Source organism: Ictalurus punctatus, chromosome 7 (genome assembly GCF_001660625.3).
Source record: "Ictalurus punctatus breed USDA103 chromosome 7, Coco_2.0, whole genome shotgun sequence".
Classification (NCBI taxonomy): Eukaryota; Metazoa; Chordata; class Actinopteri; order Siluriformes; family Ictaluridae; genus Ictalurus; species Ictalurus punctatus.
In genome coordinates this window covers 13,487,588-13,515,206 of record NC_030422.2, presented here as the reverse complement: position 1 = coordinate 13,515,206, position 27,619 = coordinate 13,487,588, and the positions used below count along the sequence as shown (strand labels likewise).

At 38.2% G+C, this 27,619-nt stretch overlaps 2 protein-coding genes across 11 annotated transcripts in view; both read left to right on the top strand.

The window, feature by feature from the left end:
* ehbp1l1a (EH domain binding protein 1-like 1a) overlaps positions 1 to 11,052 on the top strand; it is a 47,532-nt gene extending 36,480 nt beyond the window's left edge. For 6 of the 10 annotated variants that reach the window (XM_017472274.3, XM_053681273.1, XM_017472270.3 and 3 more), the window contains 13 exons: positions 85 to 576; positions 993 to 2,504; positions 2,738 to 2,972; positions 3,070 to 3,224; positions 3,327 to 3,375; positions 4,036 to 4,581; positions 5,352 to 5,403; positions 5,768 to 5,805; positions 6,138 to 6,249; positions 6,454 to 6,553; positions 6,692 to 6,765; positions 8,399 to 8,513; positions 9,558 to 11,052. In XM_017472274.3, the coding sequence (XP_017327763.2) occupies positions 85 to 576; positions 993 to 2,504; positions 2,738 to 2,972; positions 3,070 to 3,224; positions 3,327 to 3,375; positions 4,036 to 4,581; positions 5,352 to 5,403; positions 5,768 to 5,805; positions 6,138 to 6,249; positions 6,454 to 6,553; positions 6,692 to 6,765; positions 8,399 to 8,513; positions 9,558 to 9,648 (3,571 nt within the window). In that variant the 3' untranslated portion in view covers positions 9,649 to 11,052. The remainder of the gene's footprint in view (positions 1 to 84; positions 577 to 992; positions 2,505 to 2,737; positions 2,973 to 3,069; positions 3,225 to 3,326; positions 3,376 to 4,035; positions 4,582 to 5,351; positions 5,404 to 5,767; positions 5,806 to 6,137; positions 6,250 to 6,453; positions 6,554 to 6,691; positions 6,766 to 8,398; positions 8,514 to 9,557) is intronic. The other 4 variants (XM_047156774.2, XM_017472279.3, XM_017472275.3 and 1 more) reach the window with 2 other exon arrangements.
* Positions 11,053 to 11,174: 122 nt separating this feature from the next.
* Positions 11,175 to 26,716, top strand: si:ch73-40a2.1 (ephrin type-A receptor 7). Its single transcript, XM_017472203.3, has 15 exons — positions 11,175 to 15,343; positions 16,017 to 16,078; positions 16,194 to 16,806; positions 17,710 to 17,865; positions 18,060 to 18,386; positions 18,656 to 18,818; positions 19,868 to 19,965; positions 20,177 to 20,281; positions 20,417 to 20,497; positions 21,996 to 22,088; positions 23,881 to 24,002; positions 24,148 to 24,257; positions 24,352 to 24,511; positions 24,601 to 24,734; positions 26,141 to 26,716. The coding sequence occupies exons 1-15, from the start codon at positions 15,250 to 15,252 to the stop codon at positions 26,454 to 26,456; spliced, it is 2,634 nt and encodes an 877-aa protein (XP_017327692.1). The 5' UTR covers positions 11,175 to 15,249; the 3' UTR covers positions 26,457 to 26,716.
* Positions 26,717 to 27,619: the final 903 nt, after the last annotated feature.

Sequence of the window (27,619 nt, the reverse complement as noted above, 5' to 3'; positions counted from 1 at the left end):
TGAAAGAGATTTTAGCTTTTCAAAGATTTTGAATGATATTATTGCTATTATTTATGCCCCACTCAAGTTATGCATTTTATTTAGTTTTGAGACAGTAGCTGCGATGTTGCAGCCCTCTGGTTTTGGAGTGGATGTGGATCAATTGACCACTGATGACCCCTGTTGTTCGGTGGATCCTGAAAACAGTGTTAGTGTGAAACCCATACAGCCTTGGAGTGAACCTGCCGAGGAGCCAATCCTACAAAAAGCATTACATGTTTCATCAACTAAGCCTCAGCAGTTTAAATTCCCTGTAAGTGCTGAACCATACATGTGGCACTTGGCTGACAGTCGATCTGAGACATCCTTGTGCTCTAAAGATGTTGAAAGCTGGCTTACCGAGAATGGAGAACATAGCCAGATGAAGAAGTGGCCTCCACTAACAGAGGCAGACCTACATGATATTACCAAAGAAGAGGAAGAACACGTCCCGCACACTTTACTTCAAATTAGTGAAACAACCAAAAAGAAAATATTTGATGTTGATGAGAATATTAAAGGAGAGTTTTTTGATAAGCCATTCTTGATAGAGAAGGGGTGAGTGTGTTGGAATGTTGTCTGAGTGGCAGCATGACCTAATCCAGTTTGTGCTTTCCATGCCTTTTGCCATTCATCTTTTTGTACTGCAAAGCTTTTCCTGAAGCAGCCTTGTATGTTTGTGTCTTGAAGTATTAATGCTTGAATTAGTTGATCTATTACATGTGCACGTTTCAAAGATTAAAAAAAAAAAACACACAAAAAAACTCGATGATGTTGGATTAATGCTGTGCTTGATTCTTGAAAATTGAATTGTTGGCTGAGGGGTTGTTTTTGAAACTGCTTGCCAGCAGTGTTGCTTGTTTCTAGCTTAGAAAACAGTTTTGGTGTTGTTAATTGGAATGTTCTTGAAATAATTGGAAAGGTTGATGTTTATTAAAAAAACAACAACATTGATTTGTATTCTCACCCTTAAGGCCACAGAACCATAGTGCTCAAGAGATCACTGCACTCATCCAGCCTACAAGCAGCAAGCCTCAGAGAGAAGAGATAATGACATACTCTCTAACATCCCAACAAAAACATTCAGAGAATGTTAGAAATGAAGAGACCTCAGTTTTAACATCTAGTCAACCTCCACCACCACAGGAGGCTCGCTTGAACTCCAGGCTTCAAGAAGCTTCTTTGACAGCAGTCATGAAAGATCAAGAACCCATTTCTCCTTGTCCGAATGTATCAATTGCTTCACCGTGTGGCAGCAAGATAAACAGTCATCTGATTGAGGACTCTTCACACACTGAGGAACGTGTATCTGTTGTGAAGCAGACTGAATGTCTATCAGATGTATCCAAGAGCGTGCAGGCAGCAATGTCTGGATCTATGATTGAGGATAAGAAGTTGGACAAAGTTGTTGGTATGCCCATATCTTTAGAAAATCCCATGACATCTGCAGATGAAGATGCTTCTACAAAATCCATGGTGCAGAGTCCCACTGTTTTACCTGTCCCAATGCCTCGGGGAAAGAAGCGCCTTAGTGCTTCTTTACCAGATGATTACCGAGTGGAAAGTGGTACGACTGAAATAAGCACTGGCGGTATTTGCCCCTCAGACAATAATGAGATGTCAAGTAAAGCCAAAGTGCCTGTCATTTCTAAAGCTAGTGGTACTGAAAATAAAACTGAAATGCAGAAAAGGAATCAAGTGTTCTCCACAGATGTGTCTGACTCGGAAGGTGATACAAAATCAGCTACTTATATGCAGCCTGGCAAAGAGAAAAAAGCTGAAAGAGAGCTGGAGCAAATTGCTTTTGAGATCAAAGGGAAGTCAGTAGATCAAGTCAAGCCCACAGAACCGCTACTCCCAATGCCCCGTGTGATGAAGCGTTACAGTGCTTCTTTTAATGATGACATACCAACTGTTTTATCCTCACCTCCATTTGTCCCTGATCAAGGACAAAAAGAGGCGCGGTCACCGGTTCCAGCTCCTCGTTCAAAGAAGCGCCTCAGTGCTACTTTCTCAGATGAAAATCCATCCGAAGTGAACCATGTTGTCTCCATTGGGGATCAAACTGAGAGCAAACCACCTCTCTCTTCTGGAAATGAGTCTTCATTAGATTTTTCAGAAAAGACTGTCAAAGCACTTGAACTAGAGAATAACAAATCTGTTAATAGCATATTAGTTACTGTGAAAAAAGTTACAGCCCGTCCAGAGCTTTCCTCCGCTAAATATGAAGGCAGCATACAGCTGGTTAAAGAGACTGGCAGGGAGAAAGTTTGTGAGTCTGCTAAAGCCTTAACTATGAGTGACACTGCCACAAGCAATGTTCCTCATAATGCGGGTAAAATACAAAGACAAGAAGAGAGATCCAGTGAGAAAAATCAGGATGTAGGAACAACTGTGAAGGATGTTAAGCAGGGAAAAGGAGAAGATAAGGTTCATTTGGCTACTGTGTCTTTAGATGAAACTGCTGCTACATTAGATATAAAGAGGTAAGTTATGAAGGACAGAATATTTTAGGCATTTTTGTGGGTAAATGATATGACCAAAACATACACTCACATGTCGGTCTACTGTATATGTTTCTGGATTTTCATTCATCCCCAACTGTAATATTGTGCTAACGCAGTTGAAAAATGTATGTGAACTGATAGTAAGAAGTATCGAGTAAATGTGTTAAAGAAAATAAATGTTGCCTCATAGTTTGTTTTTCACTGTTTCCTAGACAAGCCACAGAGGATTCTTCAAACCTGCCTGTCCCAAGGCCTCGTGTGAAGAAACGTCTAAGTGCCTCATTCCCAGATGATACCTCGGTTCCCGCTGATGAAATAACCCATCCGGCGGAAGGTTCTAATAAGAACATTAATGAACCAGTTCTCACCAGAGGGAATACGAAGACAGAAGCCATGGTCCATCATGGAGGTTCTCCAGGAAACGCTGCTGCATCCACTGAGGCAGAGGTATAGGAATAGTTTTTGAAATTGTATTCCTTCAAGTAGATTTGTGCCATTTTGGATATGCTAACATGCATTTATATTGTGTTTTCTTTCATCTCAGACTACATGCCTTGTAGATTCCAGCCAGTCTCTTCTAGAGTGGTGCCAAGAGGTAACGCAAGGTCACAAAGGTGTGAAGATCACAAACTTCAGCACCTCCTGGCGAAATGGTCTTGCTTTCTGTGCCATCCTCCATAATTTCCATCCTGATAAAGTGTATGTACTTTGATATTTGAGGAATCAAGTGTGTAAAACAAATGAATGTATAATTATTTCGATGATTTCAGAAATGTAGAAATCATCTTTCCATTTATCTAGGAATTTCGAAATGCTGGATCCTTATGACATTAAGCGGAACAACAAAAAGGTTATCTTTTTTATGTCCTTATCTCTTTGTACATTTGACCATTTTGGTCATCTTTATTACAGTTTTAGTTGATAGGTACCCAGTTGGAAATCTGTACTTTATTGTTGCCACCAGTGATCCTCACCTGAGCACAATGTCTTGAAACATCTTCAACATTTTCAAAGTATATTTAATGTTAGTACACTCTAATATGGCTTCACTGCACCAAATACTTTTATTCAAGCTTGGTGGCAAGCTCCACCCCAGTTAATGTAAATACTCATGCATTATTACTGAAGCCTCACTGCTGGAATTTTTCATCTACTGTAAATAAATGATAAAGCATTTAGAACAGTGACTTAGGATGACACATGGTGACGATAGTTGGTATATTTGTTTGAAAGCATAAAAACATGATACATATCTTGAGTTGGTGTGACAATTTGATTAAATTATTTATTCACTACCACTATGACATAGTGAAGGTGCTGGGTTAATCCAAAGAGAAACATAAACTGAATAGTTTCTATATTTAAAATAATTGGGTATTCACAAAACCCATACAAAAAAATACAAAAATGTTTCTTTGAGAGTACATAGGATGCATATGCATATAATAGGTTTAGACCTAAGTACAGTCAGCATTTTCTTCTATTTAATCACTGCCACACTGTCTCACAGGCTTTTGATGGCTTTGCTGAACTGGGCATCTCCAGACTGATCGAGCCCTCTGACATGGTACTGCTGCCCGTGCCTGACCGGCTCATTGTTATGACTTACCTCAGCCAGATCCGAACACACTTTACTGGCCAGGAGCTCAGTGTGGTACAGATTGAACAGAACAGCAATGAGTCAAGCTATGCCGTGGGAGATAAAATACAGAACACAGACCCGGATGCTGCTGCACGCTATTATGCTGAGAGATTCCAGACCAGCCACCTTGCTCAGGAGACAGCTGGGAACGTCATTGACAAAGGAACTAAGGAGAATCCAAATACCAATGGTAGTTTGGTACCACCTCCTCGAACTAAACGGACTCAAGGGATGAGTCAAGTGGGAGGCTCAGGGGGAGCCCAGGCTCCAGTTGTTCCTCCAAGGACTCACACTTCATCCACCAAGGGTTTTTCTCATGTCAGGGATGCAGATTTGGTAAAGAAGCGGCGATCACAGCTGAGAGGGGAGTCTTTTGAAGAGACTGAGATGTCAGAGAAACTGACTGCAGCAGAGGTAATTTATATAAAATTCAGTCAATTTACCTTAAGTACCTGAATTCACATTGTGTGGTTTGGACACAGATACCTGTGTACTCTTATATTTAGAAATCAGGACTTTAGAAAGCTGTAGAGTCTCATAGCATTGGGAATGTTTACTGTAACTCACAGGTTGAATTTCAGTTGAATGTTCAGTTTTCACTATATTATATTATATTATGTTACCCCAGCTCAGCTGCATCCTTGAATCTGTTTAGTTTCCGGGTAACATGGCAAACTACGTTTTTTGTCTTAATAACTTGAAGCAAGAGATAAATAAAATAGGCTCATTATGGAACGACGGTTTATATCTGGTATAGCACAAGTGATAACAGGAACTGTGTGGATTTGTGTGCTTGTCTAACTTTAAATGTTGAACGAGTCATTAATTGATAGATTAAAAGGCAGAATACTGTGGTATAAAATGAATAAAGCACTTTGCCCATGTTATGACAAGAAATCGATCACGATTATTAGGGTGGTAACAGTAACTCCATCTGAACTGGGGTGCATCACACCACCCTGCTCTTGATTTTTTCCCTATAGCTTTTGTTATGTTTAATTATATTATTATTATTATTATTAATATATGTAGGAATTAAGATTATATATATATATATATATATATATATATATATATATATATATATATATATATATATATATATCTCCTGTTAGTGCAACTGGAAATGTTTAGAATTGTGAAATTAATCCAAAGCATGTAACTTGTTTGTTGATGTTACACAGACTGGACCAAGTCATGCTGAGAGTGGAGCAGCCAAAGCACCCTCAGGAGCATGTAAGCACATTTATTTCATTTAAATTACAATTCATTATGATCAGATCAAAAGTGGGGCCTGTTAGCATAACAATGATCAAAAAGTTAGACTTGTTTTTGCACATAAGTCTTATAGGTTCCTTATAGGCAGATGGGTTCCTTCCTGTAATCAAGATAAGTGCTTTTGAAAATTGGCAAAAGTCCACCCTTGCCAAATATTTGTCAGTTGTTGTACTGAGCTTTGAGTGAGTGTTGTTTGTTGTCAAATTGATTTGAGTGAGTGTGCTGAGTGCTGCTGTAAAAATGATTTGCAGAACTGATGGTACATTGTAATAAATGCTGTTTTTATTATTTAATATGTGTGTGTTTGTGTGTGTATGTATAGTGGAGTATGGGGAACAGGGAAAAGCAGGAGATGGCCAGGTCAGTTTGTTCGCCTGTCTGCTGCCTTTGCAGGCTATTAACATAAAATATATTGTATTTTGTCATCCATTTCATCTGAGCAAAGCAAATGAATAGTTCCACATGGACCACAGAACATGCAGTGCATTATTGTATAATAATAAAAGGACATGCCACAGTTTCAGGCTTTTATGACTTTATAAAAAAAACAAACATATTAAAACAAATGCCAACTACTATCTACAGATAAAGACTTACATTTTTCAAGTTAACATTCGCATTAACTAACCAAATTGTTTGAAGAATCGTATCCTTTGTTATTTGTGTGTTGAAGGGAATATGTTTGTGTGTAGGATGTCAGTCAGTATGTCTTGAGTGAGATGCAGGCCCTGGAGGCAGAGCAGAGGCAGATAGATCACCGGGCCGACATTGTGGAGAGGAAACTAAGAAGACTTATGGAGTCTGGTAAGCCAGTTGTATGTGACTGTGAGTAATACAGTAGGCATCATGTTACTGTTCACTACAGAGGAGTCCTAGAGGAGTGGATAGATACTGCTCACACATTTCTACATCGTCTTTCCAAAACCGATCATATAAAGAAGTTGCAGTGTTGCCTGAATCTTCAATGTTGCTTATTATAATGATTGAGTTGAACACTATTTTTTGCAGGTAGTGATCGCGCAGAGGAAGAGAAACTGATTCAAGAGTGGTTCACGCTAGTTAACAAGAAGAATGCCTTAATCAGGAGACAAGACCATCTGCAATTACTGTGAGGATTTTGCACAAAGCTTTTTACGTTGTTCTCTGAGTACAGGACATTGTTTGTATGATATCCATTAATGACTGTCTGAATACTTTTGCATGTACTGCATATAAGCTCCTAATAAGCTTTCCAACCCTATGACAGACTAGAGGAGAATGATTTGGAGAGGAGGTTGGAACTGCTCAAGGTGGAGCTTAGAGATCTCATGGCAGTAGAAGGTAAGACATTCGACACCGACAGCAAACATAAGCTCATGGTGCATGTGGAAAACTGTGCAGAAAATTCCCAACACTGGTAGATCTGTTTCTTTTTAGTTCCATTAAAATATATACATATACATATGAAAGTCCCTATATACATAATAAAACAATTACTTATGAAAGTCCCAATATACATATAAAACAGTTACCCCTGGGTCTAAATGGCTAAACTGTAAGTGTTTTATACATGGATGTGCATATGTGTGTTGAAATATACAGAAATATGTAAAGCTATGTATTTTAGTCAATTATATTTACATAATCATGTTACCTCATTACTAACAGGACCAATGGTCTATAGGTATAGAAATTTGTATGCAAGTGAAAGAAAATGTCATCATATAGCATATGGTAGTGTTAATATGGTTACACTCACATTTCATTTGTTGCAGTCACCTGATAAAATGCCTTTAAAACTATCCAGATTAAAAGCAGCCGTCTAGATGACACGTTTAAATTCTAAGCAACTCTTTTAAGGACAAACTATAAACACTCCACCATCATCCGCAGCCACACGCGATATAGTTCTTTCTGCTTACGCACATGACATAATCACACAAAGGCATGGTGCCGTCAAAGGCCACGCAAGTGATGTCAAACTGACATTTCCAGTGAAATACAACCTGACAGAATCGGAGTACGGTAAGAAGAAAGTTTTGAATACGGACTTTTTAATGTACATGCTCAATAAGTGATTTTTGTTCATTTTTTACATAGTTTTGATACTGCAGCTTTAATATACATAATCATTCATTCATTCATTCATTCATCTTCAGTAAATGCTTCCTCCTGATCAGGGTCATGGTAGTTCTAGAGCCTATCCCAGGAACACTACGTGTGAAGTGGGAATACACCCTGGATGGGACACTAGTACACACACACACACACACACACATTAATACCTAGAGACAGTTCAGAGTAGCCGATCCACCTACAGGCATATTTTTGGGAGGTGGGAGGAAACCTGAAACTCCTTACCAACAGTAACCCAAGCTTAGGAGGGAACTTTGATAACCAGCAAGAGTTTAGGACCCAGAAGCAGAGCACAGGGCGAAGCAGGGCTCGGCGTATCAGAGCTAGGCAGGTGGTCGGTTGGTCACGAAGAGCTGAACAGAAGTGGCCTTATCGTGATAGCTGGAACAATCTGCTGCTGAGTGACTGTAGAAGCAGGGTTTTTATTTGCTGCAGACTGACCAGGAGCCATCAAGATGTGGAGTGCCATGCCCAGGGACACACACAAACAAACACACACAGGAAGTGAGGGAGAAACAAACACCAGAAAGACAAGGGAGGGGCAAAATAGAGAAACACAAGGGAGAATTTTTAAAAATGAACATTTCTGGTAATTAATCAATCAATTAATTAATTATAATCATTTATAATGAATAATGAATTAATTCCAGCCTTTTCCATAGAGACACTAGACGTGATTAAAATCTGGTCTGTTTCAAAAGCATACATGTTGATGCACACACTCTCAGAAAATGTTTTGCAAGTCCATGGGCTTCAGAGGCAATATTCCAAAAGTTTTCCCTCCATCTTTTCCTCTTCCCAATTCCTCATTCTTCTATCTGTTTTTTCTTTTCTTTAGAGTGGCAGAAGACTCAGGCCCATAAAACCAGAGAGCATTTGCTGCTGCAAGAGTTGGTGTCTCTTGTTAACCAGAGGGATGAACTGGTCCATGACATGGATGCCAAAGAGAGAGGGTGAGCTCTGTTTATTACAGATCTCTGTTATATTTCCAATTGGCCTCTGGTGTACTATTAAGTAATAATCAGAGTTGGGTGTAACACGTTACATTTTAAATGTATGTAATTTGATTGCAGTTACTGATGTCAATAACTTTACGTTACTTGCGTTACAAATTTACTGTTAAGAAAACAATATTAAGTAAAATGCGTTTTAAAGTAAATCACGTTTTGCCCCGAAGATTTTTTCTTTAGCCCTGAATAATTCTCCACTTGGAGCGGTTTGTCACTGCGTAACTGAACGTCAGTAAAAGAGGATGGTAGACCAATCAGACATGGTATACAGGACAATACATGGAAATACACGTGTCTGATAGCTCTTAATTCTGCCAAACGCTAGCTCACAGTCAGTGTGAGGAATAATGGATACACGGCAATTTATTTTTTAAACTAGTAAAGGAGTTGAAACTGAGACAGTAACAGTGTCTGAAGCTGAGCAGGAAAACGAGATGTGTAAATGTCTATATGATTTCCAGTTTACGTGAACTTGATATGAGCAGAGCATAAAGAAAGATAATGTACTTTGCATGGCACTGTAGCAGCTAAATCCCATAGCGTAGTTGTGCCTCCCCTTGGCTAGCGACATCAAACTAGCCTTTTTAGAAAAGTTTTATATCTTATCGGTCTGGTAGTCCTACAAACAGTGACAACACTCGAGGCAAGTTTTATGATAAAGCCAACTTTTTCTGATCATGTCATACATTGACGCTTGCCCAAATTACTGGAAGAACTGAGGGACACTTTGTAGTGTATTTTTGTAGGTTTGATAGATTTTGAAAGTAACGTGAAATAAAAGTAATTAGTAATCTGATTACTTTTATTACATGTGGTAATCAGTAGTGTAATCAGATTACAATGTTAAAGTAGCAATTAGTAACATGTAGTGGATTTCTTTTTTTGAGTAACTTACCCAACACTAGTAATAATAGATCAGAGGCACATTGTTCATTCGCATTATCACTTTGTAGTTTTCATTTCCTTTTGCCTCTCTCTATGTTGCAGAGCTTTGGAAGAAGATGAAAGGTTGGGAAGAGTTTTGGAGCAGAGACAAAGAAAGTATGGAAGTCAAAAAGAGAAGTGCGTATTGCAGTAAGGGAATAAGATGGTCTAAGGTGATGTTCACATTAATAGACTGTTGGGAACACCAAACGTCACACTTTATATTGAGCTAGTGAAGAACATATAAGTTGGAGAAATGAAAGACTCACCAGAAGGTTAAACAGGTTTTGACTGTGTGGATTACAAGTGGAGATTTTTAAAAAAAGTTTTTTTTGCACTTCAGTAAGAGAAACAGGTATTTTATTTAGGAGGTCACGTAGTGTCCATTTGACTTTGCAGAGATTCTTTTGTAAAATTTAAGTGGATACTTCTACTAGTTCACCTTCAAAATACATTTATAAATGGTTTATAAACAGATACTGCTTTACATTGTGTAATTTATACAGGATATTGATGCATTTTAGAACATAATATATTGCTGTGCCATAGAAGTAATGCTCTCTTTGAAATTTTATTGCCACTAGTGTTTTTCAGGCAAATGGCATATAGCTGTATATATAAATGATAGCTGTAAGTAGATATCAGACATTGAATGTTGAAATCAAACCTCAAAAAGAAAATATAGTTTTACTAGATACACATTATCTAGTACAATTAGTACATAATTGTTATTCAACATACAGTGGTGGACAAAAATCTGTATGTTCAACAAAGAAAGTTATTGAGATCTCTGTGTGGACTAAACATTTCAAAGATGTACAGTAAATGAAATGAAATATGATTAATCCTAAATTTAGCAAAATGCTTGAATTCGTGACTGTGGTTTGGTATTTCCTGATATTGGACAATTTGGTCTTCCATACAGAGTAAGAGCGTTTTAAACTATGAAGCCTGCTTAAAAAAAAACATATATAAAAATATAGTAAACAAACCCTTTACTGTAATATACACCCACAACTGTTCCAGCTACTGCCGTTTGGTAATTAGTGTCAAGGAGGTCCTCAGTGCACTTACGGTATTTAAGATTTATTTTGTGTTACTTAGTTTATATATAGCATAAAAATATGAACCACAAGAAAATAACATGTAACCCAGAAATTTTAAACTTCCTTTATTATATGCAACGGCAGGAGATTTAATAGCAGAAATGTAATTACATGGAAAAACACATGGTTACATTTTGCTGTGTAGCAGAATATTTGTGATGACTTCGGAATAAATGTGTATTTCCCACAAGCTTCCAAAAAAAGGTATTAGTTTTGGCACTCTTTTTCTTGAAAGTTAGCTAATTTATTTATGTATTAATCTGTGAGTGTCTGGTGATTTTTTTTTAACGTGTTTTATTGCTGAAAGTTTTGGCCTCTGCCTTGCAGTGTCACTTTTTGTGCATTGTATAGCTATAACAAATATAAGAATCCTTGTTAAGTGACATTTTGCACTTTTAAAACTTCACTGTTTAAAAGAGTTTTGGGGAAAATAAAAGTTGCGTTTATGTGTGTGTCTGGCAACATTATCCATTGTATTGCGTTTAAAATTCTGTCTAATGTTTCATGAGCTTTCATGAGCTTTTGGCAACAGATGATGATGAAGGGAAGGTCTTCCATCAGAGCATTTACAACTGACCAGAACGCACACACATGTTTTCAACAAAAACAAAGTTTCAGTTATTGACCATGTACGTAACCTACATTCTAAAAAATACTGGGTTATTTTTTTTCTACCTAAATGCTTTTGGGTCATTTAATTGGGTTGTTTTCTCAGTTTTGGCTTGATTTGTGTAACCCAACCACTGGGTTATTGGATGGGTCATTTTCACTGACAGTTGATCAATGCACCCCTCCACCACCTCGGCGCCTCAGCCCAGCTCCTTGGGTCAAATCAACTCAGCATGGACTGTTTAAATTCCCCTCAGGTGGAGGTAGCAGTTTTCACATGGACAGACTGTTAGATTTATTTGGAGAAACAAGGTTCGTATCAGTATATTTATCCACAAAACCCTTACTGTACACTAGAAAAAGCAAAAATGTGCATTAACAGTCCAGATTACATGACATAAAATGCACCTCTATCTTTATCTATCTATATCTATATTTGAAATATTCAAAGGGTAAAAATATCCCTGAAAATATTAACCCATTTATGAAATAAAATGAACCCAGCGTTTCTGTAAAAAAAAAAATTTTAAATGAAAGCATCCTTTTGGTTGAAAAAGAACCCATTTGCTGGGTTAAAATGAACAACTCAACTTGATGGGTTAGTTTAGCCCAAAATGTGTTCTGTCCTATATTTCCCCAAGCCCTTGGGCTAAAAATAACCCAATTTGGGTTGAGTGCAATAGCTCCTGTATTTTAGTTTTTAAAATCAACTACTGTTCAAGCTCCTGAAAGGCATAGTTCTAGTTGAGAACATTTTGAAACTTAGATTTAGAAACGGCAGGAAGTATTTTTGCAATTTTTAAATGGCCTTTGATCTACTGTTTTCATGCATTTTTCCTACAAATGTGGAACTTCAAGTCCCGTGCCAGTGACGTACAGAAACAAGAAGTGAAAGAGACATGGATTAATAATGGAAAAAACCATGTAACTATTTTGCAATGAAAGTGGAAAGGTTAATACTTGTGTAGTGGCCTTTTAACATGGGGACATTTGAACACTTTATACTACGTATAGATCTGAAAACTACATGCTTTCCTGAAACGAAATGTTGATCTTTCACTCATATCTCAACTGCGGAAAAAAAGCATTATATAGCATTTTAATTCCATTTAAAATTTATTCAAACTCGAGAGACCAAAAACAATCCCATGGTTAAAGTCAGAGATCACGTTTTTTCCCCTTTCTGATGTTTGAAGATGAACAGAAGCTCTTGTCCTGTATCTGCATGATTCTATGCATTGTGCTTCTGCCACATGATTGGATTACTGAATAATTGCATGAATGAGCAGGTGCACAGATGTTCCTATTAAAGTGGCCCTTGGGTGTATAGATATAAAAGCTTTGCAGGTATAAAATGCAATTCTGAGGCATGGCTTTGTGTCTGTGTTTAATTCCTGTTTCTTTAGTTTCTTGGTTAGACAGATACGTGTTTTTGCTTAGCTCATTACTTTCTAGGCCATTGTTTTCTTTTTTTAAGAAACGCTGACGTCCCTGAGTTCTTGGCATACTTCAAGAGAATGGGATAAAATATCACACTTCACGTACATATTACAGACAACAGTTCATATTTCCGTATCATATTTCTGACACGGCTGAAAAATCAAACAGCTGGAGCTTTTTTTTTTTTAATTGCTCCAAGACTCCAAGACCATTTTATTGACCATTTTCTCATTCTCTTCAGTATAAGTATGTGGCCATCAGCATGGGAGAAAACCAAAGAGGTCTGAACACAAAGAGGAAAAAATCCAAGATGGTTGACATGTCAACTAATGAATATGAAAATACATTTGCAGTTGATCACATTTTTAAACACAACCATGACCGTAATAAAACAGTTGAAAATTTTGAGTTGGAGCTACATTTGCAGACAGTTTTATAGTAATTAAAAAAACATTTTATGGTTGAAAAAACATTGTGGTGAAAATAAGCCTATGGCAAGTTTCCATGTGTTTAAACTCAGTTTATATATTTATATAAGCTGATTGGTTTAGTGGTTAGCACGTTTGCCTCGCACACCCGGGGTTGGGGGTTCGATTTCCTCCTCTGCGCACCACGGGTGCGTTTGCATGTTCTCCCTGTGCTTCGGGGGTTTCCTCCAAGTACTCCGGTTTCATCCATCAGTCCAAGGACATGCGTTGTAGTTTGATTGGCATTTCCAAATTGTGTGTGTCTGTGATTGTCCCCTGTGATGGGTTGACACTCCGTCCAGGGTGTCCCCCGCCTCATGCTCTGAATCCCCTGGGATAGGCAACCTTGTATAGGATTAGCAGTACAGAAGATGGATGGATTTATGGATATTTGCTGATTTTTATCAAGAGCTTTAATACTTCTGGATTTCACTATAAATAGAATTTGAGTTAAAAACTCATAACCCAGTGGGAAAAACCTATTGCAAAATAGAGAAACATTTCTTATGTAACTCGATTGACAGAATGTCGATCTTAAATATATCTATAGAATGTTTTGAAATTGTGTGAAAAATATTTCATGACCATTATAGAACTGTTCCAACATCTTTATTGTCAATCCACTATTATAGTGGTACACCTTACTTAAATATGTTTAGTCTCTTCAGAGTTCACACATTAATTAACTGCATCTAGACAGAATAATGATGACTTGTACCTGATACCTTAGGGCCATGGTCTCTAAGTAGGGTCCTGGGAGTCCAAGGGTGTCATATCACAGCAAACCAGTGAGTACATTTCCCATCCTGCACTGTGGCCTACAAACATGACCGCCATGGACTGCAATTCCCAGGACACTCACCTTCATTCTAATCACATACACCTGCATCCTATTCACAGCACTCACAACCACAGTATAAAGAGACGGTTTGTACACAATAGCTTTGCGAAGTATTACGCTCAGTTGCTTAGTCTCTGTTGTATTTCCAAGCCTTTTATTGTGTTTGCTTTTCTGGTTATTGACTTTGTTTACTCTGTTGACCTTGATTCTCTGCCCTGCCTAGTTTAGCCTGTTTGCCTGATCGTTTGACCCTAGCCTGCCATACCTGCAGTTTCTTCTGTCCTGCGCCTACATCATGTGACAAAGGGGTCAGTGAAAGAGTGGATTATTGTTTATCTGGAGGACTGAAACAGTTATTTCTAAAATTATGAATAAACCTAATGTGGCATAAGAATAGCAGAATAATGCTCAGAGATGAGCTTATCATTCAGTTCATCTCTGACTAATCACCGGAACTGAACAGGTTTCATCCTAATCTCAGTAACTCAAAAACAAGTAGTCGTATAAATAATATCAAGTGGAAGGGACAGTTTTAATCATTTTATGTTTAAATTGTGGAATTTGAGTAATGTAATTCACATGAAATGTGAAAATTATTTCAATTTAAATTCACATTTTTAAAAGTGTGATATGAGTGGAAATAATTCAGGAATAAAATCTCCAATCCACAGTGTTGAATTAACACCTACAGGGTTTATAAATGTCCAGTTAGACACAAATGAACTCTGAAAGAGTTCATTCAATACTCTAGTTCATTCAATAATTCAGCACTGGGAATTTTGCTGCACATCAAAGTGTGAGAACTTAGGTGGTTATAGTTGTAACTGCTAGGTCGGTTCATTTTAAAATGGGGAACTTAAATGTAGAGGAAAGACGTCAAAATGTACCGAAATAGCACAGCTTGAGGTTTTGTATCAATGAAAGCTCAAGGTGTAGACTAAATAGTATCGTAGGTAAATAAGCTCTTTCATGTCAGATGGCATTTAAAGTACTTATTTAACACAGTTAAAACTCCAGTGCTTTACATTTCAACCGTTTCAAAACATTTATCTCAGCATTCAGGAAAGTATCAGGAAAGAAATATGTGACACATCGAGTAGGACGGGTTGTATTGTGTGTGTGTGTGTGTGAGTGAGAGACAGAAAGAGAGAGAGAGAGAGAGCTCAGACAGAACGATGTGTAGAGGAGAGAAGCTCAGTGCACAGGTGTGAGTGTGGAAATAGTATGATTGTTCAAATTAGTTGGCAGGTTGTGATTTTCTCGCTCAAATCATAACTCCCACAGTGACTCTCATGGATATGGCTGTCATCCTCTGTTTACTGTTACATTACTACTTGTTTTCGGTTACATTTTTGGCCACGACAGCGCAGCTGACCCCGATTAAAGGTAAGAAAATTGAGTTTTCGCAATTTAAACACTTTAATTTAACTAGCTTTATTTGTTCTGATTTTCCTGATAGAATATTAGATATAACACAAATACTTGAAAGAAATATATTTTGTTTTATGTTTCAAAAACATTTTTGACTTTTTAACAAACGATATAGAACAAGTGCAATACATTAAATGGCTTAGCTATATCGGGTTTCTCTTTCGTCACGTGACACACAATACAGTTATAATTTTTTAAATTATTATTTATTGAAGCAAAAATGTTATCCAACACCTATCACCCATGTGAAAAACTAATTGCCCCCTTGAACTTAAAATCTGATTGTGCCACCTTTAGCAGCAATAACTGCAACCAAACAGAGAATTAATAAGTATGGGGCAGATGCATTTTCACATAGCTGGAATTGGATAACGTTGTTGCTTCAATTAATTACATTATCATTTAAAAACTGTATTTTGGGTTTATTCAGGTTGCCTTTCTATTATCTTAGATTTTGTTTCAATATCAGAAACAATTTCATATACTTTTCATATTCACATATTATTATATTCATATACTTTATGAACATTTACACTGTATGTATATATATATATATATAAAATGTACACTCTATATGTAAAGAAAGCATATTTTAATAACCATAATAACTTGAATCCACAATTTGCAGAGGACATTTTGGACTCGACCTCAGACAGAGATCTGCAATGGCTATCCGATCCACCTGAAGCTGTACGTATCTCATTTCAAATCTAGTGATGAACCTTTCTGTAACTGCCATTCATTAAAATGTGTAATTTGCATATTGAGATGTTTAATTTCGTATGTTACAAATCATTTATTTCAGTTTCAAAAGATAAAGTTAAAGCTGGGGCTGACCTCAGCCCACCTTGTCTACCAAGGCTGTAATTCAAATTTGAAAAACAGACTAAAAACATTGTGGACTACATGGATGGCGAAGAAGGATGCCCATGAGCTTCAGCTGGACCTGCTTTTTGCTCAAAATGACAAAACACCTGTCATAATCCAGTTACTGGAATCTGATGGACCAGTGGAACGTCCTCAGACTCGACAAAAACAACAACAGATTGTAGCTCCACAGGAATTTACTCAGCCTAAAAGCCCTCAGGATGTGGAGAGACACCTGTATCACGCGCAGGGTCTAGACTTGGGGAAGATCAAAAGAAATGGCTTTCATTTGGGTTTCTCCTACAGCGGATCATGCATATTTATTTCGTCTGTACGGGTCTTCTACATGAAATGTCCCGGGATGACAGTGAACCAGACTAGTTTTGGAGGAGCATCAGCAGGGTCAGGATGGATCAGAGGCCAGTGTGTGGATGGAGCTGAAGAAAAGTCTACCCCAATGATTGAGTGCGAGTCTAATGGACAGTGGGGTGTAATGCAAGGATTCTGTGTCTGTGGAGCTGGTTATGAAGCAGAGGGGAACATGTGTAAAGGTAAAAGGATGCTTTAAATTTTTACCTCTTGAAGATTTACACCCATGAAAGCTCTACAAGAATAATTCATGAGACATACACAGTACACCTAGTCAGATTAATCATTTTATTTCAGTGTTATTGCTGAATTTTTTTGCATAACATCATTTCCCAAGTCACCCAAGCAGCATGACATGTTCCTACTTGTTCAGGCAAGTTATCAGAAGGAAAGTATGACTGATAATTCGTAAAGTAACAAGCCTTTAACCATATGTCATACAGTATTTTTCTATCAAGACCATACACTCAGCTCTGTTGTATTCTATAGACAGGTGTTCCTCTGGAACAGGGTTGGTGATCACTGGTGAAGAGATGAGTTAGCACTACAGGACTGAGAAAATTTGAACTGCAAGAGTTGCATTAGTGTGTTGACAATAAATGCAGAGAACTCAGTGCTGAAAATCTATCACCCTGTGTAGCATGCAGAGGAGGCATGATGTGTATGTCCTTGTAGCTTGTTTATGAGAAGCAGTATTAGTCACCATCAAAAATTCATGAAAAAACTCATTAGTCATTCCAGGCATTGGTCAAATCATGTTATCAGCCAAGGGGTAATTGGTACTTGTGATACGCAATGGTACAGAGCTATTGGTGAAGGGGTAATTGCACAACAAAAACCCACAGAAACCCATCTGGGGTGTCCAACTCTGGTATTGAAGGCCTGGAATGTAGAATAGTTTGGTGATTTCCCTGCTAAAACACACTTAATAATCCTAGAAAATTGAACATTGAGTTGAATCAGATATAGTGAGGTGGGGAAAACCTGTCTTGTTATGGGTGTTATTAGGGGAAAAAGAACCGATAACAAACTAAGGGTGGATATCCATGAATGTAATTTTATTTATGATTTATTTTTTTACACAGCTTGTGGTCTGGGCAGCTACAAAGCTGCCAACGAAAGTGGTGAATGTCAGCTTTGCCCGTCCAATAGTAGAACATCCTCGGAAGGTGCTTCAAACTGTGACTGTGAAGAAGGATATGCCCGACTGCAGAATGACCCACCACACCTAGGCTGTACAAGTGTGTAACGTATCTTTCATTTATTAATAAAAAGCCTTGGTCTTGTTTTTAACCTCTTCATCATTTACATCACAGTGGTTTATTACATATACATTCTTTGTAATTCATTGAAATTGCTAGACATACATAGACAGATATAGCTATAAACACGTGTGTAAGAAAATCTTTCCTTACTTTCTGTTATTTATTTTCAGGATCTCCATCAGCACCGCTCAACTTAACTATACATCACTTGAGTAGCACAGACCTGATTGTGAACTGGGCCACGCCTGCAGATCTTGGTGGAAGAGAGGAAGTGATGTATGATGTAGAGTGTAGACAAAAGACAGAAGGATCTCTTGCTCCATGGATTCCATGTGACAATACCATGGTAATAACTCCACAGTCCACAGGGCTGACTGAAACAGTGGCCACCATTACTGGATTACAAGCACATGTGAGCTACCAGCTTTCTGTCAGAGCATACAACAGAATATCTCAGAAACTGGGCACATCTGGGTCTTCACAGTCCATTACTATATGTAAGTGATGATTCCCATCAAAAACAGTTGATCTGAGTAATAATAAAGGATGTATTTGTTAGTTTAGATGATGGCAAAATATGACCATACTGTACGTACATTTCAGGGGGGGAAATGGTCTGATTAGTACATTTAAGGGTTCTTTGTTTTGTCCTTCTGAGGGAATCCTTAAAGGTTGTATGTAGAACTCTACAAGAGTAATAATCAGAACCCCTTTAGGTAGCATGTATGAGGTAATATTTAACAAATTTACTCTGTGTGCCTGACAGTGAAGACTCCAGTAGTAATCACAGCTGTTCCAGTACCAACACCTGCTGCCAGGCAACAGCTCAAAACTCCAGTGATTGGCGGCGTGCTGTGTGGAATACTGCTACTCCTGGCGCTGATATCAGCTGCGTTCTGCCTTGTACGCAGAGGTCATAGTAAATTCAGGTAAAGAAACTAGTATTTTTTTCGTAAACAAAAAAATAAATTTTAAAAGAAGGACATAAAAACTCTAAATAAAATAATATAGAAAGAAATATTTGAATTTATATTTTATTATTATATTTATTTCACTATTATCATTATTGTTGTTATAACAATTCAAAACAGTGTAACTTAGGGCTTGATCATTCTATTTATAAACTTAAGTATTAGAGATGCACCGATTTATCGGCCAATAATCGGTATAGTTTATATAGTTTATAAACTATATAAAGGCCGATTATATCCTGTCAGTCAAAAGAGGGCGGGAAAACAGATCGATTTCGTGCTGTGTGTAAACATGATGTCTCTTGTGTGGAATGACGACAAAACTGCAGTTTGTAATCTCTGCACTGCTAAAATTTTACACCCGACGCTGCAGCCGTGAAGCAGGAGTTTCAGCGTCGAATCTAATGTTTTTTGCCGCACTGCTCACGCTGAATTAAAGCACCAGTACACTGTTGAAAGATTTAAATGAAGATGAGTTGACAAAAAACTATAAATTGCACAGAAAAATATATTTGTAGAGTAGTATATTTCATATCCAGTTAATGTCAATATATAAAAAAGTTGATATTATATATTACCAGTTTGATGTTCAGTGATGAAGTAGAAATGCTGTTTGTGGTGAGTGAATGTGAGACTAACAGGAGGTTTTTTAAATTCCAGTCAATGTTAATATGAATTAATAATATTCAATAAATTAAGAAATCTTACTTTAATCTTCAGAATTTAGTTCATATGTTAATGTTAATTTGAATAATGTGTTTTCTGTTTATGAGACCAGTTAATCTGAAACAACTTTTTGAAATGGAGAGAATAAAGTTTTTAATTTGCATTTCCTTCAGAATTGTGGAATTAATTATTATTAAAAGAAAAGAATAAAAGGCAGAACTATTGGTATCGGTTATCGGTTATCGGCCGATATCACTCTGAATAATCGGTTATCGATATCGGCTGAGAAATTTAGTATCGGTGCATCTCTATTAATTATTTGTATTCTGTATTGGGTTTAGGGAAGATCAAGAAGTGGAGCTTATGCCTTTACAGGGTGTTGGTAGAGTGTACAGACCCCCTGAAGAACCACAAACTACATCTCTTCAACAAACTGCCAGTAAGATTTAATTAAACTTCATCTCATTAAAACACACAGAAAATGATGGCAGTGAGTTTTGGTGGAAGTGGTCCATGACTGGAATTTAGCCTTTAAAATTGTTTACAGTTCATTTCAGCAGTGTCAGTGGATGTACAGTTGACTGCAGTGTCATTAAACATATACATGTGAGCTATACCTCAGAGCTGTCTCTACCATTGTCTCTCTTTAGGTTCTGTCCCGTTTTTGGACAGTGTGAATGAAAGCCTGCTGTCTGGTATTAAAGACGTGTTGGTAGATCGCAACCGAGTCACGCTGGGCAAAGAGCTCGGGAAAGGTACACATATCTTCAGGCTAAAAAAAATAAATAGATGCTGGTCAGTCAGAATGAACTTGTCTTTAGTTCATTCTTCATACTGAATGGTGTAGTCCAGTACAATATTAAATAGGTTTGGCATTTCACCTCTTTTAGGAGAATTTGGGGCAGTCTATGAGGGCATGTTCTTATTAGAAGACAATGAGAACATCCAAGTGGCAGTGAAGACCATGAGAGGCAAGTACAATATACACCAGCTGCACCATTTTAAAAATAATCATTTTTATTGACTCTCTGTTTTGTCTATGAGTACTATAAAAAAAAAAGAAAAAAAAAGATTAAATGAAAGGGCTCAATTACAAATCCAACATTGACACTTCTACCTTGAGTTCTTGACATCACTGTGCTGAGCTGACATTTATTATTATTATATTACTATTAATGAAATATACTATAACTAACCAGCTCTTATTATGGGTGGCTGTAATCCAGCTAATTTCACTTCACTATATTATCCTACATATCAGACTCTAGGTCATTTTTCCCCCTGAGATCTGGTCTGTCTGCCTTAAGTGGTCACATTTGCATCTGACACATGACATCTGTCATTAGTATATACAGCCCTCTGTCATGAAACATTTTATCACAATAACTTAATGCATACTCCATGTGCATCATACACTATATGGCCAAAGTTGTGGACACCTGACCATCACATGCATATGCGGTACTTCCCCAAACTATTGCCACAAAGTTGGAATTACACAATTGTGTAGAATGTCTTTGTATGCTATAGCTTTAAGATTTCCCGTCAACGAAACTAAGAAGCTCAAACATGTTAAAGCATGACAATGCCCCTATGCATAAATCGAGGTACATGAAGACATAGTTTGCCAAAGTTGGAGTGGAAGAACTTGACGTCACTGAACATCCTTGGGACGAACTGGAACATGGACTGAACCTCAGGCCTCGCCTGACATCAGTGCCTGACTTCACTAATGCTCTTGTGGCTGAATGAACACAAATCCCCACAGCCACACTCCAAAATCTAGTGGAAAGCCTTCCCAGAAGCATAAAGGTTATTATAACAGGAAAAGGGGACTAAATCTGGAGTGAGATGTTCAAAAAACAGATATGGGTGTGATGGTCAAGTGTCCACAAACTTTTGAAAATGTAGTACGCAGTTATAGAAGGGAATTATTTATAATTTCACTATCCGTTGTCACCCAGATGAGGATGGGTTCCTTTCAAGTTTTCTTCCTCATATCGTCTTAGGGAGTTTTTACTTGCCATGGTCGCCTCTGGCTTGCTTATTAGGAATAAATCTATCAATTTCAAATGTATATCCCGAATTTATATATTTCTGTACTGCAATGGACTGGCACCCTGTCCAGGGTGTACCCCGCCTTGTGCCCGATGCTCCCTGGGATAGGCTCCAGGTTGCCCGGTGACCCTGAAGAAGGAGTAAGCGGTAGAAGATGGATGGATGGATGGATATATTTCTGTAAAGCTGCTTTGTGACAATGTCCATTGTTAAAAGCATTATACAAACAAAAATGAAGTGAATTGAATTTAGGTCATATAATGTATATACATCAGAAAATTATACTGAAACTGAACTACGGACACTATTCAGCTCACTCACGTTTAAGATGTTAAATATAGTTATAGCCTACTTCGTGTTGGATAACATTGAAATATTTAATTTAGAATATGTTTCTAATTCTTGTTACAGTTGGAATTAACAGCCAGGACGATCTGGAGTCATTTCTTAAGGAAGCTGAAATCATGCAGCACTTTGACCATGATAACATAGTGAAACTTCTAGGTAAAATACAACTTCTCTAAATGTCTATTTCGAGAGAAGAAAGTTTTGTCTGTGTCTCTGTGAAATTCTTCATAGTATGGATTATATGATTATAGTCAGAGTTTTATATTGTCTGTACTGTGTATTGTCCTGTTAATCAGCGTATATTTTCTGATTTTGAAAGAGCCTCTTGCTCAAGCTGTGTGTTCATGAAAAAAACACTATTTTGGTTTATAGTTCTGAACATAGTTCAGAGTGTGTGAACTAGGGCTTTAATCTTTAATCTTTAGCTAGGGCTTTGGTGTCTTGGTGATTAAAGGCTTTGGGTTATTGCTCAGAAGGTCAGGAGTTCAAGCCCCAGCACTGCAAAGTGACCACCGTTGGGCCCTTTGTCAAGGCCCTTAACTCTCAATTGCTCAGTTGTACAAATGAGATAGATGTAAGTCACTCTAGGTAAGGGTGTCTGCCAAAAATGCCATAATTATAAATTGTAGTTACTCATGCGTTGTTTTTTGTGTCAAGGCAAATGGACACAGATTTTGCCATGATAATGCTGTTGCAGACACAAACTGAATTATATATGGTCTTAGAACACATAATGTAAAACTAGTACCTTTTCACATTGTGACCAAGTGACCAAGACAGCCTAATACAAAGTTTCAAGTCTTGGAACCAAATTTTGACATGTGAGCACCGCTAGAACACATAAAGCCAGAATAAAAGAAAAGAAAGCCGGGGCAGTGGTGGCTTGGCAGTTAAGGCTCTGGGTTACTGATCAGAAAGTGAGGGGGTTCAATCCCCAGCACTGCCAAGCTGCCACTGTTGGGCCCTTGAGCAAGGCCCTTAACTCTCACGGCTCCAGGGGCACTGTATCATGGCTGACCCTGTGCTCTGACCCCAACATCCTAACATGCTGGGGTATGCAAAGAAAACAATTTCACTGTGCTGTAATGTATACGTGATTAATAAATACTCATTATCAATACAAAAGCCACTTACGCACATCTCAACACTACACTAATACTGGGTAGGGTCTCACTTTGCACTGAAATCAGGGGCAAGTCTTCCTGGCATGGCTTCCACAAATATGTTAAATATTCCTTTGAGATCCTGCTCTATGTTTACATGATTGCATCATACAATTCCTGTAGATTTTTCATGTGCACTTTCATGCTGTAAATATCTCATTCTATCACATCCCAAAGCTGTTCTATTGGATTCAGATGCTTTTCTGTTCACCACAGTTGTTCAGAGTGGTTACCTGAGTTACTGTAGGCTTTCAGTCAGCTCGAACCAGTTTGGCCATTTGCCGTTGACCTCTCTCATCAACAACGCGTTTCTGTCTGTAGAACTGCAGCTCACTGGATGTTTTTCTTTTATTGCACCATTCTGAGTATACTATATGGGCAACTTCAGAGACTGGAGATCAACAGTTATAGAAATACTCAAACCAGCCTGTCTGGCACCAAAAAACAGTCAAAATCACTGAGATCACATTTTCCCCCTTCAGATGTTTGATGTGAGCATTACTGGAAGCTCCTGGCCTGTATCTGCAAGATTTTATGCATTGCACCGATGCCATGATTGGCTGATTAGATAATTGCATGAATGAGTAGATGTACAGTGCATGGTGAGTGTATGTTAACCTTTTACAAACTGCCTCAAATGAGCTGCTACTGCTTAACCTTGGTCCTCAACTTGATCTCCACTGTGGCAAGTTGAAAATAAAAAGTTACTGAAGTAAGAGAGGACAATTGGGTAATGAAATACTTGAAGTTGAAATGTGTATTTATGTGCCACGTCTGTCCACCAGGTGTCACTCTGGAGACGGTAGAGAACTCTTCCATCCCCGTTCCACTAGTCATCCTACCATTCTTGAAACATGGAGACCTCAGACGATTTCTTATAGCTACCCGCTATGGTGACATTCCTATGGTGAATACCAAAGACACATACACAAGCGAGCAGACATTTCCAGACAATATTTTAGATCTCATAACTTGCAGTCTGATACTTAAGCCAAATAAATAACAAATCACCTCATTCCTTGTGACATCTGTAACTGACTACTTCATTTCAGTTCGTGCCTCATCAGAGCCTGCTACGCTTTATGATTGACATTGCCTCAGGCATGGAGTATCTCAGCTGCAAGGGCTTTTTGCATAGAGATTTGGCAGCACGCAACTGCATGTAAGTCCTTGGTTGCATTTCTGAACATTTTATATTACAGTAAACTAGTGGTATTTGACAATTTTTCTCTCTCACTCATCACCCACGCGTGCAGGTTGGGAGATGATCTGTGTGTACGTGTGGCTGACTTCGGCCTTTCCAAACAGATCTTCAGCAGTAACTATTACAGACAGAAGGTTGCTATACGAATGCCAATCAAGTGGATGGCCATAGAAAGCCTTTCTGAATCCATCTACACCAGCAAGAGTGATGTGGTCAGTCCCGAATATTACTGTCAAGACACATTTTTGGGTTTATTCTGAAATAGTTTGTTGAATCTTTCACCGTCTTTAACTGTATGCAGTGGTCCTTTGGAGTGACCATGTGGGAGATTGTGTCCAGAGGAAAGACTCCATATCCTGGCATCCCCAACCATGAGCTTTTAGAACTGCTTGAAAATGGGCATCGCCTCAAACAGGGGGACTGTGACAGTAAACTGTGAGTGCTTTCCATATGTTTTCATTCAGCAAGAGCTGAGCAGTGAGTAGGAAAAAAGCAGATGCTACTCAAGAAGGAATGCTGTAGTGATGCTTTCTCTGTATCCAGATTAATCAAAACAGAGCAAAGACTATTGGGTATACTTAAACTTGAGGAGAACCATTTTGAGGATTAATTCAGACTTCTTCATATTGGCCATGTATTAACAGTCCAGATGCAATAAAAATGCTGACAATAAAACTGTCATTCCCAACTTCTGACCTGGAAAAACCATTTGTGTCAAACTCCAGGTGGGAATTATACAGTAAGCCATAATTTTTTTACATTTCTAAAAGCCCTGATTTCTCAGACCAAGCCTGGATTTGAGGCAATGGCCTTCATAAACATTCCATATGTTCTAAGAAATTAAGTCTAAAAATAGGAATAAATGGCCATATTCAGAGTTGAGTTAAGAATGTATAATAAGGAGCTAGAATACAGATATTGTGCACATTAGTATTGAGACTGCAGGTGTAACTATATGACCAAATGTTTGTGGGCACTTGACCAGGACTCCCATATGTGGGCCTTTTGCCCAAACTTTTGCCACAAAGTTGCACGCGAATTATATAAACTATGACTTTGTATGCTGTAGCATTACAATTTCCGTTCACTGAAACAAAGGGGTTGAGTCCAAAACCTGTTCCAGCATGACAGTTCCCCTGAGCGCAAAGCGAGGTCTAAAAAGACATGGTTTGCCAAGCTTGGTTTGGAAACACTCAAGTGTCCTGCACATAGACCTGACTTCAACTCAACTGAACACCTTTGGTATGAATTGGTAGCTGACTACACCACAGGCTTTCTTCCAACATCAGTGCCTGACATCAATAATGCTTTTGCAGCTGAATGAGCACAAAACCCCAAACAACATTGGAATAGGATGTAAACTTTGGAATGGGATGTTCAGCAGATTTAATGGTCAGGTGTCCATATACTTTTGGCCACATGGTATACCCGCTACTTAGACAGTTGTGTAGCAATTGTGGGCTTAAAGGCAAGTGCTTAAAGTCTTCAATTTCATTAAATATTCGGAAAATAACCATCAGTATGCTAATGTTGGCTAATATTCGATAAAACAAACACAACAAAAACTTTTACCTAGTAAACAAAAATGACAAAAAAATTAAATAACAATAACAGGAGGTTTTTCCATCCTCCTGAATTATCCTGAAGGTTGTAAATATGGCATGAGGTGCTGAGAAGTGAGATCTTTATATGATGACATAAACAGAGCTTGTGAAATTCATTATAAAAATAACCGTTGAGCATGGGCTTTTAAATTCAGTATCAACCGAGAAATTCAAAAGCTCTTGTAGTCTCTAAATATTGTGTTTTCCTCTTTTTTCCTTCCTCTATCACCCTTTCAGATATGAGGTGATGCTGAGCTGCTGGCACAAAGAGCCCTCACAGCGGCCTTGTTTTGCAGAGCTGGCTCAGAGACTTAAAGCTCTACTGTGTGAGCTTCCGCCCTTGGAGCCCAGTAAAGAGAGCTACTACATCAACCAGGGCCTGGAGGCAGCCAACGCCACCCAGAGCAGTGCTGCAGAGCCTGACCCTGAGGGAGCTGTAGGAAACATTTACTTTCCCTCGCCAGAGGCCAGAACAGACTGCGCTAAAAGGAAAGAGGAGGTGAAGGAAGACGAAGAGGAAGGATATCTGCTCTGCAATAAACGTGCCATGTAGACTGTCAAAAATGGAGGCCCAAATTCTTGATGTAATTTGCATATATATATATATTTTTTAAAAAATAAAAAAAAAATTACTAATTTTTTAAAATAAAACATCCAATCCAGTGTGCACGCTTTCAATTTAGTGCCTACGGTATTCATAATTCAGACATTAAAGTTCGGTCCATGTTTCTAAACACGACACTTGTCAACACCATAACACATTTACTCTGTGAGAATGTACAATAAGTGCATGCAGCAAAACTTGTGTTCATTTGGCCAATGTCTGAATTCTTTGGAAGCCAAAGACATGCACCAGCTATGTGCTCCTTGCCTTGGCCCTGACTATCTAAAAGCTGGAGGGCCTTGCTCAAGGGCTCAACAGTGGCATCATGGCAGTGCTTGGGTTTGAACCCCCGGCCTCCCAATAATTAACCCAGAGCTTTAACCACTAAGCCACCACTATATTTAGGCAGTGGAAGCCCAGTGGTTAAGACACTGAACTACTGAATGAAAGGTTGTGAGTTTAAATCCTAGCACTGCCAACCTGCCACTGCTGGGCCCTTGAGCACAACTGCTTGGTTGTATAAAAATAAGATAAGTCACTCTGGATAAGGGTACCTGCCAAATACCGTAAATGTACATTTACTCCCCCCTTCACTGTTATAATAACCTCCATTCTTCTGTAAACGCTTCCCACTAAATTTTGTTGCGCGGCTGTGTGCATTTGCCCATTCAGCCACCAGAGCATTATGAGGTGAGGTACTGATGCTGGATGAGAAGGCCTGAGACATGTGCCTCTGACCATAGCAACAAGCTGGAACTGTCTAGCTTAATATAGCGTGTGTGTGGCCCGATAAGTATTGAGAAGAAGGACCGAAAATACCTGCATGAGAGCAGTATTTACTGCAGATACTGCTTCATTCCTTACTTTTTATAATTTATTTTATTTAAAAAAAAGTCTCAGCATGCAGTAACTGAGCATGTTTCTGCCACGGAGATTAGCACAAAGATGCATTTTGACATTATGGGAATGAATAAATCCCACGTCCTGGTCCCTGACTCACATCTATGGCCAATTTAAATAAATAAATAAATAAATAAATATTTTTAAAAAATAAATAAATAATGTGTGTAAAATACACTAGTATCTTTAGTACACTAGTATTGAAAGTCAGA